The sequence below is a fragment of the Artibeus jamaicensis genome, unplaced genomic scaffold (assembly GCF_021234435.1).
Source record: "Artibeus jamaicensis isolate MK-2021 breed Jamaican fruit bat unplaced genomic scaffold, CSHL_Jam_final contig_519, whole genome shotgun sequence".
Taxonomy (NCBI): domain Eukaryota; kingdom Metazoa; phylum Chordata; class Mammalia; order Chiroptera; family Phyllostomidae; genus Artibeus; species Artibeus jamaicensis.
The window spans coordinates 45,112,658-45,127,870 of record NW_026521871.1 but is presented as its reverse complement, the minus strand read 5'-3'; the positions used below and the strand labels follow the sequence as shown (position 1 = coordinate 45,127,870).

At 36.5% G+C, this 15,213-nt stretch overlaps 1 protein-coding gene across 13 annotated transcripts in view; it reads left to right on the top strand.

Moving 5' to 3' along the window:
* Positions 1–15,213, top strand: part of CLASP2 (cytoplasmic linker associated protein 2) — a 158,989-nt gene that overhangs the window by 87,260 nt on the left and 56,516 nt on the right. For 5 of the 13 annotated variants that reach the window (XM_053669047.1, XM_053669052.1, XM_053669051.1 and 2 more), the window contains 4 exons: positions 7,294–7,317; positions 8,971–8,988; positions 11,074–11,175; positions 11,329–11,355. In XM_053669047.1, coding sequence (XP_053525022.1) covers positions 7,294–7,317; positions 8,971–8,988; positions 11,074–11,175; positions 11,329–11,355 — 171 coding nt within the window. The remainder of the gene's footprint in view (positions 1–7,293; positions 7,318–8,970; positions 8,989–11,073; positions 11,176–11,328; positions 11,356–15,213) is intronic. The other 8 variants (XM_053669053.1, XM_053669049.1, XM_053669054.1 and 5 more) reach the window with 4 other exon arrangements.

The window sequence follows — 15,213 nt, the reverse complement described above, 5'->3', positions numbered from 1 at the left end:
GTAGCAATAAGCATTCCATAAATGAAAGGAAGAAAACAATTCCACATGTAATAGCATCAAAAAGAATAAAAATACTTAGGAATCCATATAACAAAAGCAGAGTAAGACTTCTATAAGACTCCTGTTTCTTCTTTACTCTCACACTCGCGATACTACTGACTCTAGATGCAACAGTTTTCCCGTACCACACAAGTCTCCTGCACCAGATGAGTTTCCTGTAATTTTCAATTCAGTTCTGACACTAACTATAGGTAGCACAGACCTCACAGGTTAAGGGTTGTCCCATAAGACTGCCCCGGCTTTCCCTTCAGACATGAATTCCAAGTCCACGTTGTTACCTGTGCTTTTCCTAACTGGCTGTAAATTGGAGGTTCCCATAATCCCCTCAGTTAATTTCTAGGGCAGTTCACAGACTCAGGGAAAGCAGTCTACTTATTAGTTTCTTGGTTTATTACAAAGTATAGTAAAGGATGTGAATGAATAGCCAGATAAAGAGATATATGAGTTGAGGTCCAGAAGTGTCCCAAATGCAAGAGCTTCTTTCCCTGTGGAATTGGGATGTGCCACCCTCCTGGCATGTGGATATGTTCACCAAACCAGAAATACTCTGAACCTATACGTTAAGGTTTTTATGGAGGCTGCATCACTTGGGTGTGATAGATCATTAACTTTGTCTCCAGCCCCTCCCTTGTCCTTCCCTGAGAATGGAGAGTAGGACTGATCATTCCAAGCTTCTGATCATGGCTTCATCTTTCCCTTGACCAGCCCCCATGCTGAAGCTGTACAATAGCCAAGCAGGAATCACCTCATTAGAACCAAAGGCACTCCTGCAACCCAGAAAATTCCAAGGGATTTAGGAACTCTGTATCAGGTACCAGAGCCGAGGACCGAATATTAGGACAAAAGATACTCATAGTGCTCTTATCACTTAGGAAATTATGAGTCTTAGGATCTCTGTGCCAGCAGCCAGGAGCCAGAGACTATTTTTTATGTGTATATGTACATGTATACACACATACATACATATATTATAGCACACTTAATTCATCTTGTTAAAAGAAATTGAGATCTAAATAAGTGGAAAGACTCCCAGTTTCTTAAAGAAGGCATCGCATTGGTAAGATGGCAGGCTGACCTATATATTCAGTGCAGTTCCTATCAAAAGTTCAGCTACTTTTCTATAGAAATTGACAAGCTGAACCCAAAATTTGTATGAAAATGTAAAGGATTCAGAACAGATGAAACAATCTTGAAAAAGAACGAAGTAGTAGATTCATGCTTCTTAACTTCAAAACTTACTTCCGAGCTACAGTAGCCAAGCTTGTGTGGCACTGACATAGACCAATGTAATAAAATTGAGAGTCCAGATAGAAACGTATGTGTTTATAGTTCACTGATTTTCAACCAGGGTGCCAAAATGGTTCAGTGGGGAAAGAATTGTTTTTTTAACAAGTGGTGCCAGAAAACTGGATAGCCAACACATGCAAGGAATTAATTTGGAACCCTACCTCACACCATATCCAAAAACGTAGAACAAAGCCCCGATTGTAAGAGCTAAAATAAACAAACAAAAAATAGGTGTAACTCTTTGTGTCTTTGGATTAGGCAGTGTTTTCTTAGATACTGTGCCAAACATACAAGCATCCAAAGAAAAGATATTGTACTTCATCAAAATTATAAATATTTATGCTTGAAAGAGCACCATCAAGAAAGTAAAAAGACAGCATCAGAATGAGAGAAAACATTTTCAAATCACATCTGGTCTGGGACCTGTATCCCAAATATATAAAGAATTCCTACAACTGCATAACAAAAAGATAGTTCAGTGTAAAAACAGGCAATGGATTTGAGTAGACATTTCTCTAAAGACAATGTACAAATTGCCAGTAAGCACATGCAAAGATGCTCAACATTAGTCATTAGGGAAGTGCAAACCAAGAACACAGAGAGATACCGCTTTATATCCACTAAGATGTCTCTTATCCAAAAGATGGATAATGACTGGTGTTGGCAAGGATATGCAGAAATTAGAACCTTCATACACTGCTGGTGGGAACATAAATGATGGAGCCACTACAGAAACAGTATGGCAGTTTCTCAAAAAGTTAAACATACAGTTATAATGTGACTCAGCAGTTCCACTTCTAGCTGTATACGCAAGACATACGAAACGTAGGTTCTCATAAAACATGTACATGAATGTTCATAGGAACATTATTCAAAATAGCCCAAAAATTAACTCAACTTAAATGTCCATCAACTGATGAATGTTGACATAGGTATGTCCGTACAATGGAGTGGAATATTGTTTAGCCATAAAATGGAATATGTTAAATATTCTTTCCTTATCCACAGAGGATGTGCTTCAAGACCCCCAGTGGATGCCTGAAACCATGGATAATACCAAACCCTAAGGAATCCCTTTCTGGCTTTGCTTTGACATATCCAAATTGCCAGCAGTGGCACTCTTGTGCTTTGGGGCTGTTATTGAGTAAAATCAGGGTTACCTGAACACAAGTGCTGTGATACTGAGACAGTTGATCTGATAACCAAGACGCTACTAACAAGTAGTACATACGGTGTGGATACACTGTCCAAGAGGATGGGTTATGTCCTGGCCAGGATGGAGCAGAACAGTGCACAATTAAAAACTTATATATTGTATATTTCTGGACTTTAACATTAAACATTTCCAGACTGTCATGCCCACGGGTAACCAAAAGCATGAGAAGTGAAACTGCAGTTAACGGGGGACTGCTGCACATAAAAATGGTGCTGGTGGTGCATGCTTCCAGGATGGGTAGGCCTTGACAGTATTATGCAGTCACATACACACAGCCACAGAGTGTGTGATTCCGTTTCTGTGAAATGGACTAGGTGAATCCATAGAGACAGAGAGTAAATTACTTTTTGCCAGGGTCTGGGGGTCAGGGGAATAAGGAGTAACTCCTAATGAGTGCATGATTTCTTTTTGGAGTGATGAAAATGTTCTGGAATTAGATAGTAATGAGGGTTGTACAACCCTATGAATATATTAAAAACACTGAATTATATGCTATAAAAGTGTGGATTTTATGGTATATGAATCATATCTTAATTTTTAAGTAAGGAAAAGCTGGAAAATAAATGTTTAAAAATTTATCCGGAACCTTAAAGCTAAAATATTTTAACATCTTTTATTTTTAATACCACAAAATAATTGTATTTGAAAGTTTTAATGTGAACTAGAAAGCCAATTCCCAACCATTTTTTTTCCATATGAAAGCCTATAATAATGCCATGAGATTGACTTAATTTGTTTGTTTTGGTTCAAGATTTGAATTGCACGTTTGCTTCATTGCAGAAGGGAAAGGTGCCCTTCTGTCCTCTTTTCTTCATCTGTCCCAGGTTCGCGGTCAGGGGCAATAAAGCCCCTGTGGGTCTTTCCAGGACTTAGATAATAGATTTTCCCATTCTTTTCCTTTTTCTGTTTCTTTCTCTCTCTGACTTTCTCTTTCTTCTCCTCCTTCCTTTACCCTTTTTCCTTCCATTCTTTTTCCTCCCCCCTCCATTTCTTTCCATCTCAGCTTTCTTATATACAGGTGACTGGTGTACACTCTGTTTTCTTCTACTTTGAGCCATGCTTATTATGCTGAACATTTATGGGTCAGAGGGAGTTATCCATTGTTTTTCAGGAAACACTTTAATAAGCACTTAGTGTTTGCCAGGCATCCTGATAGGTACCCAAGATCCAGAAATATGTGCTTCTAATCTCAAAGAGTCTCTTAGCCCAATTGAGTTTTATGCATTTGAGTTTCAAGTGCTTGTGAGACATAAACTGGAGGTGTTCAGGAGGCATGGTGGTATAGTGAGATACACGCACATGCATACATACATATACACATTAGTCACATTGAGATATAATGGTATAGAATTTACGAGAGATCTGTGTAAACTTTAGATTTGGAAATTATTAGAGAATTGTTCTTACTGTAATCTTTCAATATATAACTCAGTGTATTCCTTAAAGCAGTTGCCACTGGGTTTTATCTTCCACTAAAGTACCATGTCCTTTGGAAAAAGGAATATGATGAGTGTTTTGAAGTTTACCCTTTAAAACCTTATCCTGAAGAGGAAGCTTGGTGTCATGGGATACAGGAATTGGTGTTAAGGAAACCTAGGTATATATGAAGCCTATCCAGAAAACGTCCAGCCATTGTTAATATATGAGAGCAGTTTATGTGACATCAGTGTAACCTGACAGCCAAGGAGAGTGGACCAGAATGTGCATGGGTGAATAATGACTACTTCATTGTACTAGTCAGTGGGGTGGTAGACACTGTCAGCTGAGCGTGTGTACTGTATGCCCATTGCATTCAACATGACTGAGCGAGTGGAGCAATGAATCTGCATCAGATTTTGCATTAAGCTTGAGTGTTCCTCTGTGGAAACTATTCAGATGGCCGCAGCTATAGGCAACTGGTGATTGGCAGCTTCATCACGACAGCACTTGTTTATGCATCATATCTCATGGAGAGATTTTGGGTAAAACATTAAATCACGCAGGTGACTCATTACCCACTACAGTCCAGATTTGGCACCCTGTGACTTTTGGCTCTTCCCAAATTGAAATCACCTTTGAAAGCGAAGCGATTTCAGACCATCGATGAGATTCAGGAAAATGAAACAGGGCTGCTGATGGAGATTGGGAGAACAGTGTGAGGTCCCAAGGTGCCTATGTTGAAGGGGGTTGAGGAATCATTGTCCTATATATAGTGTTTCTTTTATCTTGTGTCTTCTTCAGTAACTGTCTCTATTTTTCATATTACATGGCTGGATACCTTCTGGACAGACTTCGTATATGCATTTTTTAAATATTTGATCTCAAGAACTGGGTTTGTGGAATTGCTTAAATGGAAAAGAAAATAAATGGTTTTATTGGTGTCATGGACAGAAGTCAGATTTCAGTTAATTGTGGGAAAAGTTGAAGAAGCATCTGTAAATTTTTGCTGTGCTTGTTGGTCAAGAAAAGAGCTGAAAGAACATTTGGGGGATTTTCTGTAGTTAAAAGTTACTGGACTTTTTGTTTTTTAAGATTGGAGGAGTTAAATATCTTTGTACACTGAGGTGATAGAGTGAGTAGAGAGACAAAGTTAAAAATGCAAGGATGAGAGGAGATATAATTTATGACCAAAGTCCCATGAAAGTCATGAGGAATAGGAGTATAGAACGTGGCTGGGGAGTCTGCCATGGATGTGGAAGGGTCACCAATTTCACTGAGGTAGACGGGAAGGAAAGGAAGGAAGTAGATTCAGATATATTTGAGGGGGTGGGCATTAAGAAAAGTGTCCTCAGAGAAGTTGTTGTGGCTTCTTGGTTGAAAGGAGTCAGGGTCATGTGCTAACAAAAAGCATAGTGTCCTAGAAGGAGCTTGAAATTTGGAATAGCCGTTGATTAGGCACAAGAGGTGGGGCATTCTTCTGGACTTCCTACAATCACCCACCTTTGAGCACTTGATAGAAGGATTCACAGGACTCGTGGAGACAGTCGTATTCATGGCTGAGGTTTATTATAGCAAAAGGACATGTAGCAGGATCAACAAGGGGGAAAACTCACCAGGTAGTCAGGAGGCCTCTAGGCTCAGCCTTTCAAAGCTCCCCCTCCCAGAGGAGAGTGCGGGTCTGGCTGCACAGAGTGCACTTCTTCCTACAGCAGTGAAAGGCAGGAGCAGAAGCAGTGTTTCTGCCCAGGGAAGTTCGCTTAAGACTGTATCAGTTGTGCCAGTCGGCACGATTTCATGGTTTTGTAATTTTCTCTTTTGGGGACTTCAAGTAGTAGAGTAGTAACTGAGTAGGTTTTATAGTGGGGGTGTCAAACTCATTTTCACTGGGGGCCACATCAACCTTGTGGTTGCCTTCAGAGGGCTGAAATAATTTTAGGACTCTATGAATGTAACTACTTCTTAACTGTTAAGGAGTTGAAATGATTACATTTGGCCCTTTGAAAACAACCACAAGGCTGATGTGGCCCCGGGTGAAAAGGAGTTTAACACCCCTGTTTCTTTTTTTTTTTTTTTTTTTTTTTTTTTTTTATTTAGTTACTTTTCAAGTACATTTTTTTTTTTCCTTTTTTTTTTTTTCCCCTTCCCCCCCCGCCCGGTCTCCCCCCTCCCTCCCATTCCCCCCCCACCCCCAGTCCTCAACTCTGTGTCTTTCATACTTGTTCCTCGAAATCCCTCCCCCTTTTTCCCCTTAAGTTCCCTTCCCTCTCCCCTCTGGTCGCTGCCCACTTGTTCTCTATTTCAGCGTCTTTGTTTTTATTCTGTTTGCTTGTTTGTTTTATTCTTTAGCTTCCTGTCAAAGGTGAGATCATATGGTATTTGTCCTTCAATGCCTGGCCTATTTCACTCAGCATAATGCTTTCCAGTTCCATCCATGTTGTTGCAAAAGGTAGTAGCTCCTTCTTTCTCTCTGCTGCATAAAATTCCATGGTGTATATGTACCACAATTTTTGGATCCATTCATTTACTGATGGGCACCTAGGTTGCTTCCAACTCTTGGCTATTGTAAATTGTGCTGCTATGAACATTGTGGTGCATAGGTTCTTTGAAATTGATGTTTTAGGATTCTTGGGATATAATCCTAGCAGTGGAATTGCTGGGTCAAAAGGCAGGTCAATTTTTATTTTTCTGAGAAAATTCCATACTGTTTTCCATAATGGTTGTACCAGTCTACAATCCCACCAACAGTGAACTAAGGACCCCTTTTCCCCACAACCTCTCCAACATTTGTTGTTTGTTGCTTTGTTTATGATAGCCATCCTGACTGGTGTAAAGTGGTATCTCATTGTTTCATAGGGACTGGGAGTTCCAAGAAAGGGTGGGGCGGGGAAGCAACAAGGCACTAGACAGAATAATGATGAGAAAGCTAAAGAATAGAATTTTGGGGTGCCCTTTAGGCTACAGAGGAAAAGAAGAAAGGCAGTTTGCGACTCTGAATAGGAGAAACTCAGCAGACCAAACCAGGGAGTTTGCCTGATGTTGGCAGGGGTCCAAGATTAGGATGTGGGCTTTGCTAACTTCTCTCCCTAGGCTAGTGAAAATCAGCCTCGCTCTTGGTGTTGTTACTGTTTTTATCCTACATAGGAACCTCTTCTTGTCTAGTATGTTTTAGTTAGAAACCAGCTTTGTATATGTGTATATGTCTATGCTATGAATTCTGTCTACTTAAAAAATAACATTTTCTGCATTTTATAAAATCGTTTTTTCTAATATACTAAGTTTACCTCTGTTCTTTACTTGCTTTTTCATCAAAGAGGATACTTCTGACAAGATGGATGGTAAGAACTTCCTGATTCTATTACTAAAGATTTTTATGCCTCTTGGATTCTATTTAATATCTTTGTTTATTTTCTTAATGTGAAAATGACTACATAATGCTCTGATTTTATTTTAGTTTAGACGTATCCATTTTTGGGTTTTCCAGTCTACTCAAACACTAAATTACTATTTGTTGTAAGTTAAATAAATTATCTTAATTTTTAATGTAAGCTCTTAGAAATAATCTTGATTTCTTGAGCCTTTCTCTGAAATATTAGACTCAGAAGAATAGAAAGGAATCTCATAAGTCATTTGGCTCAACTTTCATTTACTAACTCTGATAAAGAGACAAATGACATGTTTTTCAGATTCATATGATTAGTCATGAATATGAAATGCAGGTTATAGATGCTGTCTTTTTAAGAGTGACTTTTAAACTTAACATTTAATCAAAACTTACTTTAAGCTTTGCCTTTTTAATTTCATTGTTCAAATGATTATAGTGTATCTGTAGTTCCTTAGTTTAATATAGTATTTTTTATCTGTATCGCATATTTTTGTCTGAAACGAGACAACATATTGCCCACACTTTCCCTTCACTTCATTAGGTGCCTTAATGTTAACTAGGAATTTGAACTTTGTAAAAGAACTTGTAAGAAGATAATGAACCTGTAAGTCACAGTCTGAGATCTAGGAGAAATGGGGAAGAGTATGTTCTTCTGTCAATTTTGACATAAACTGAAATTGATATACTGTCCATTCTCATGAAATGGAAAATGTAATCATGGGCTGGGTACATGTTACTCATATTAGCCCTTGTGCTTCTCTGATGTTTAATGTGTTTCATAAATTTAAAAAATCTTTGAATGAAACGAAAGCTCCCCAGACCCTTTGATATGACTTTTAACACTGAGATTCTGGATCCTTTAAAAACAAATTATTCTCAATTTCAGATCAAAATATTTTCTTGTTTGGGTCAGAAACATCAGCCTATTTGAAAAGAACCACCTTTGTCATGTGATGTGTTACTCTCACTGATGCTAAATCCTATATTTTAAAACATATATATATGGCCCTTTGGTAGTAGGGAGTCATGATACTTGGTCATTTTTGCCCATTTTCATTGACATCTTAGGGAGTATACATAAATGTGGAGTAAACAGCTGATGGATTGATAGGTCTTTATAATGCTTCGATGACAATACTGGGTTAATGAGGCCTAGGTCATGGATTTGATTCCCATGTTTGTCAATTAGCTTTTCTAGTTCTTTATGGACTAACTTTGAAAATGCACAGAGAGTATTCTTACTTTGGAAAGATCTATAAAAATCTTCATTTCAAAGAGAAGTAATGACAGAGTTTCATCTTGAGTGAGTGAGTAATTTTTCTAATTTTCTTCACTTCAAATTTGAATGTGAAATACCACAGAACAAAGTTTACATTTTGGAATTTTGCCATTTTCAGTTGTCCAGTTTTAACCATTTTTGTGCTGTGAGTCCTTAGGTTACCTCAATTTTTCCCCCTTCAAAATGAACCTTAGTTTCAGGCTCATAGACTAGGAGGTCTTAATTTTGCTTTTCCTTTGTAGTTTTGGGTGGGAGTCACAAAGTAGGTCTTAACATTAGCACTGGCAGAATTTGTTGAAATGTTATTGTTTTATTTCTCTTATTTAGGAACAGCATCTGAAGATGGTAAGAATTATACATTTTGCTAGTAACACAAACGCCTCTACATTAATTTTTATTAATAGGAATTAAATATTGAAAACTAAAATAGGCTAATTTCTTCGTAAATCTATGTAATTTGCCAGCTGTGGTAGCTTCTTCATTTTATGTTTGGTTGTGTTAGTTGTGTATATGGAAAAAAAATTTTTTTTTTTTTTTAAATTTTTCATCCTGGAGTTTTGCCCTGTATCTTGGATCATCTCATGCTAGAAAAACATGATTGCTTAACATGTTTAATAACATCTAGTATAAACTTAGCACACAGTTTCATTTGGCTTCCATAGTGACATTAATGCTTTTCTTTTGTGTTTATGTTTTTTAATGTATGCCGATTCATTTATACTTTGGGGAAGCATGCGCCATTGGCTCATTGGATTAAACATCATCGGCTTTTAAATGCATTAGTCATCTTTTAAATGTATCTTTGTTTTTTAATTACTTACTGTAGAATTGCATATATGATTTGAATTTGAAAGTACAAAACAACTTGCTAGGTACAATATTTTACTGAGGCAGTTTACTTCAAAAATTATTTATTGCTTGAATTTATAGAGAGGGAAAAATTCAATTTTTATATTTTTCCTAATTGAAGGATGTCTTATTAAACCTTTGACTGGATGAATACACATTTTCTTTTTCCTAAGTCTGAAGTGTATATAGCACCTTTTTGTGATACAAAACCAAATAGGTTTACTTGTTTTTGTCTCCTGTTTACTCTGTTATATTTTAAATCTTTTCATATTTTACATTTTTAGTTGTAATTCTCTATAAAATTATTTCTGGCACTGTGTCATTATAATTTAGAATGGCAGTATCAAAATACTTAATTTCTTTCTTATATTGGGTAAGAAAAGTTGACCTTTCTGTTGTATTCCTTGGTCAGGAGAACATTGTATCCTACTCTAAACAGACTCTAAAAGAGAGAAAGGCCTGAACTGTGGGTTTCTTATGGAACCTTGAAGAAGTTGATAGAGTGCAGGACTCTACCAACTACACTTCTGGTTTTGCTTTTGTGTTATTCTCAGTTCTTATGCTCTTATATTAATTTTGTAGTTTCTTCTTACTATTTTGGATGCTGTTTTTCTGACTCATATGGCCAAATCAGGCTATGTAGTATATATTGTGATTGTCCTACAAATTTTACCTTTTAATCAAAAAGATTCTGAGCTCTTCTGTATGATTATTTGGTATTGGTGCTGAGTTGATAGTGGTTGGAACTGTTGCTTAAGAACACCAGAGTATCTGTTAGTGATACATTTTTGTTTTTTGTTAATGGCAGTTTATTTAAGGACTTCGATAAGCATTATCTCCTTTGGTTCAAGAGCTCTAGAAATAGATGTGTGGTGCTGGGTTTTATGGAGGGGGATGAGTCAGTGGTAGAGGAGAATAGAGTGCAACTGGGAGGTGGAGAAGGAAACGCAGTGAGAATGTGCCAACTTTTGTGTGATAGTTACTTCTCAGATCATTTTATAAATTAAATTGGTGGTCGGATGGAGAAAATGGTAAATTCCAGATACATCTGTACTAATTGGCTGTTTAGCACAGGATAAAAAGCTTAAATATTTACCTTGTAAACAACATCCTAACAAACCCCATTAGAAGAATACAGTTTTAGTCAAAAGGATTGTTTGGGTAGTTGTTCCTGAGATTAGGCTTATATATAAAACTATTCGCTGGATTTGCAATTAAATTTCACGGGTACTGAAATTTAGAACAGGAACTACCAATTAAGAAACAAGTGAAATGCCTCTGGTTAGTATCTCAATTGTAACTCTTCTGGACTAATCAAACTAAGACTGGAAATCTTTTAGTTTGACTTTTACTCTTATCCTTGGTGGAAAGTTAGCTTATGGTGCAACATATAAAAGCAGTATGTATTTTTAAAATTTTAAGAGAAGTATAATCTGTTAAGTGATGGCTATATTATTACAGACTTTAACAATACTTGCAAAGCACATCCCATTAGAAAATTATAGTGAGATTTTTTTCCTTCATTACTAAATACTATTATAGAAAAATATCTTTATTTATGTATAAAATTTCATTCTTTAGGTCGGGTGAGAGCAAAGCTTTCAGCACCACTTGCTGGCATGGCAAATGCCAAGACAGATTCCAGAGGAAGAAGTCGAACCAAAATGGTGTCTCAGTCACAGCGTACGTATCACCTATCAGCTCTTCTGTGTTTGTAGTATGTTAGGATAAGTGTGTTACTTATATATTACTGTATTAGGAGATTGACCAGGGGATAGAGACAGAGCTGATTTCAAAAAGACAAGCCACATACTGAGTTCTTGTTCTATACTTTAGGTTCATCATCACCTGACAAAAATGAAGGTATTTTTTTTTTCAATGTTTTGGGTCAGTTGTTGTGCATGTTTTGGAATTTTTTTGAGTGGGTGTTGTCTTGTCTTTGGTGTGTTATTAGGGCTGCATCATTGATATCTGCCACGTAGAAAGAAAAACTTCATCTGCTGTATAAACTTTTGCATGGAGGTATTTTAAATAGCACAAATCTCTTAGCATTAAGGTTTGACAATATACTCAGAAACTTGCAAATGTGGAAAATTGCACTTTTTAGAGGCAAAATAATTGCAATATATTAGCATCTAATCTGGTAGCATCCAGCTAATACTATTCAAGGACAGATACATCTTCTGTACACCTTGGTATCTTCATATGGCCCCCCAAATCTATTAGATTACAGTTAGCATTTTTGGCAGTTATATATGATTTACAGTGAGGAAACTAATTAAAATGATCAGTTCTGTTTTTTGTCGGAAGTCGAGTTTCGTCATAAGCCCAATTATTACAAAGCACAATCTTGAGGCCTAGGTAAAATTAATGATTCATTTCTGTATGTTCCTGAATACACTTACCGTGTTATTAATTTAAAAGAGTTTGTTCCCATTCCTTCTTTATCAAATGATTTTCATTAGCTTATCTCTAAAAATAGAAATTTTTTCTAGGAAAATTGTTCTGGGGTTATATGAGTGGGAACCCCCCAAAACAGAATTATCTTCTGGAGGGCAGGCCCCTTGTAGTACAGGCTTCCCCTGCTAGGTGAGTGTTCTGGGAACCTATCTGTTTCAGTGTTCCAGCTGGCACTGATGTGAGAGACTGTATTCAGCTTCATTGAAAATTTTTTTAAGACTTTAAACGCATTTGCCCATTTCATGATGGGTAATTTATAGGCACACCTGCCCATACCATGCTGACTGTTCAGCAATTTTTGACCAAAAATGGCAAGGCCCCATGCCCTGCTCTCCTTATCCATTTGAACTTTCCACAAGTGACTGTTTTTTTGTTTCCCTGGATGAAAATCCTCAAAGCAAAGGGAAATGTTTTGCTGACAAAAGAGGTGAAACAAACAAAAAATGGCAGAAGCACTTAACGGCATCAAAATCAACAGTTCAGAAACTGTTATAGAGCGGTGGAAAAAACGTCTTGATAGGCATATTGCATCAAATGGAGAGTACTTTGAAGATGACTGAAGTTTAAACCTGACAATAAATACACAATTGTTATAAATAAATTGTTTTGGGGGGGTACCCCCTTGTACATACTGGCTATTTTTGAAAGAAATAGACTTAACCATCTTCCACTGTTGTTTAAATGATGAATTAGGATTAAGAAGCCCTGTTTGCCTCTTTTTAAACCTGATTTTGGAATCTTGGAATCAGAAGCTACCTGGGCTTGGAATAGTCCAGTGTGGTGATTATACAAGTCCTCCCTAGCATATTCTCTTTCCAAAGCCAAAAAATCCAGGCAGAGTAAGAGTGGGAGTACTCAACAAGAGTTCTAAAAATAAGCAGAAATGCTCAGTAAAATTACAAATTTTACAAATAGAAAAAATGGCAAATGCCCTCTGGGTAAGGGCTTTATTCCCAAACAAATTTGGAATAGAATTTGGAATCCGCATTCTTCCCTGATTTTGTATATTTTTTAGAATAATTATTTTTAGCCCTGGCTGGTGTGGCTCAGTGAATTGAGTGTCGGCCTGTGAACCAAAGGGTTGCCAGTTCAATTCCCAGTCAGGGCACATGTCTGGGTTGTGGGCCCCAGTAGGGGATGCACAAGAGGCAAACACACATTGATGTTTCTCTTCCTCTCTTCCTCCCTTCTCCTGTCTCTAAAAATAAATAAATAAAATATTTTGAAAAAAGAACAATTGTTTAAGTAACTTAATCTTCAGCAGTAAAGCATAGTAGTTTAGAGCCTTGCTACTCTAATTGTCTGCCCAGACCAGCGTCAGCATTACCCTGGGACTAGTTAGGAATTCACAGCCTCATACCACCACAGATCTATTGAAGTCGGTCTAAAACAAGGTCACCGAGTAATTGGTCTTACAAAAAAAGTTCGAGAATCGTTGATTTAAATCACATGCTCTAGAGCCATACTGTCCAGATTTGAATCGTGGCTCTTCCAGATATTTTAAAGTTGTATTTATGTATACTCATCTAAAATAATCTATGACATTAATCTCCTAGGACTGTGGTAAGGATCAAACGATATAGTATATTTCATACACTTAAGGCAGTGTGTGGGCCCAGAATAAGCACCAAATATTTAAAGTGATAAAATTGTTCTTTCTGATATTCAAAATCTAATGTCAACTAAATTTTATATTTGTGTTATGTATTTCTATACTGTGTTATTCTGTGGCCTTCAAAAAACAAAAAAATAACAGTGAGGTTAGAAAACTTAAAGCATAAAGACATGTCAAAGATTCTTGCATTTTGTTTTTGAATTTATTACTTACAGGACCTCTCTTTTAGGTATATTATAACTCCTGGTCACTTCAGTAGCATATAGCATAATTTTTTTTACATGTGATTTTTTTACTTCAAAACCCAATCTACAGTATGGCAAAACCTTTTCTAAAGAGTGAGAATGTAATGATAGGCGTTTAGACCTAAGCAGGCTTTTAATAATAGAAGACATCTTCACTGTAGTTAGATTTTAAATCATATTGGAGAGGTTTTTGTTTGCTTGCTTATTTATTTATTTGAATGATTTATATGTTCCATTCTAAATTTTTTTGAAAAATGATATTATAGCCCCATAGAATTTGATGCAAGTTTCTTTATAATATATTTACAGAATTGTTGTGATATCCATCTTCACTTTGTTGTCAAGTAATTCATTAGGGTTTGCATGGTTGTTCCATATTTTTATGTCACCATTCAGGGGAAGAAAACTCTTGGATCAAAGCAGGTGTGTTCTTGATGGTTAACCAAAATAAATAAAAATAGACCAAGTGGAGAGACTTCCAGATTTATATTTATGTAAGGATTGTGTCTTTTTGCCGTCAGTGTTGGTAGTGACTGGTTGTGTACAAATGACTGTACAGCCTGTCAGACACTGTGTCTTCCCGCCCCGCCCTCTGCCATTTGTTTTTGATTGTGTGTCTTAAGAAAGATAAAACGTGTAGCTTTTTTGTGTAATTTTTCTTCAGCTATAAGATGTTGTTATTCTTCCTTACCTGTAGTTTAAAATTAAATGTTTAAATAATGAAAACTTAAACATTTAATTATTTAGATTTTAGGCCATCGGAAGAAAAGCTGAAGAATTTACATTGATTTTTGTAACTTCATTTCATCTGCTTTGTACACGAGTGTCTGATTTTCGTTTACCCGTTGTAAAAACTACTAAATGTATTGCTTTTGTTACAGACATCTATGATTTTGAGATTTTTTTAAGTGCTTTTTTTCTTTTTGCTTTAGGGTTTTTTATTTTCTAAGAACTGACTAAAGCTTTCTTATTTCCATCTGCCATCCATTTTAAATCTGCTCCTCCCCTCTACATGGATTATAACCCTTACCCTAATTCTGCCTTTACACTTGTTCAGGATCACAATCTGCTAATACCATTGGTGGTAAGAATCTATAGACTCTATGTGTGCATCTGTTGTTTGATCACCTTTCATTATCAAGAATGGGTTCTATTCAGCAGAAATTTGTAACATACAATAGTCCATCATATTGTAACCATATTGCCAATTACGAGTTTTCCTTGGCCTGTTTTTTATTATCAAAACCCTGGATTTTTAAAATTATCCAAGTTGATCTCATAGGTGTAACATCCAGAAGCAAGGGAGCTCTAGTAATGCCTCGAAAATACCTCATAAAAATATAGAATGGTAGTTTAAAAATTTTAAGCAGCACAAGAGAAATTAGGCATCTATCTATTTTT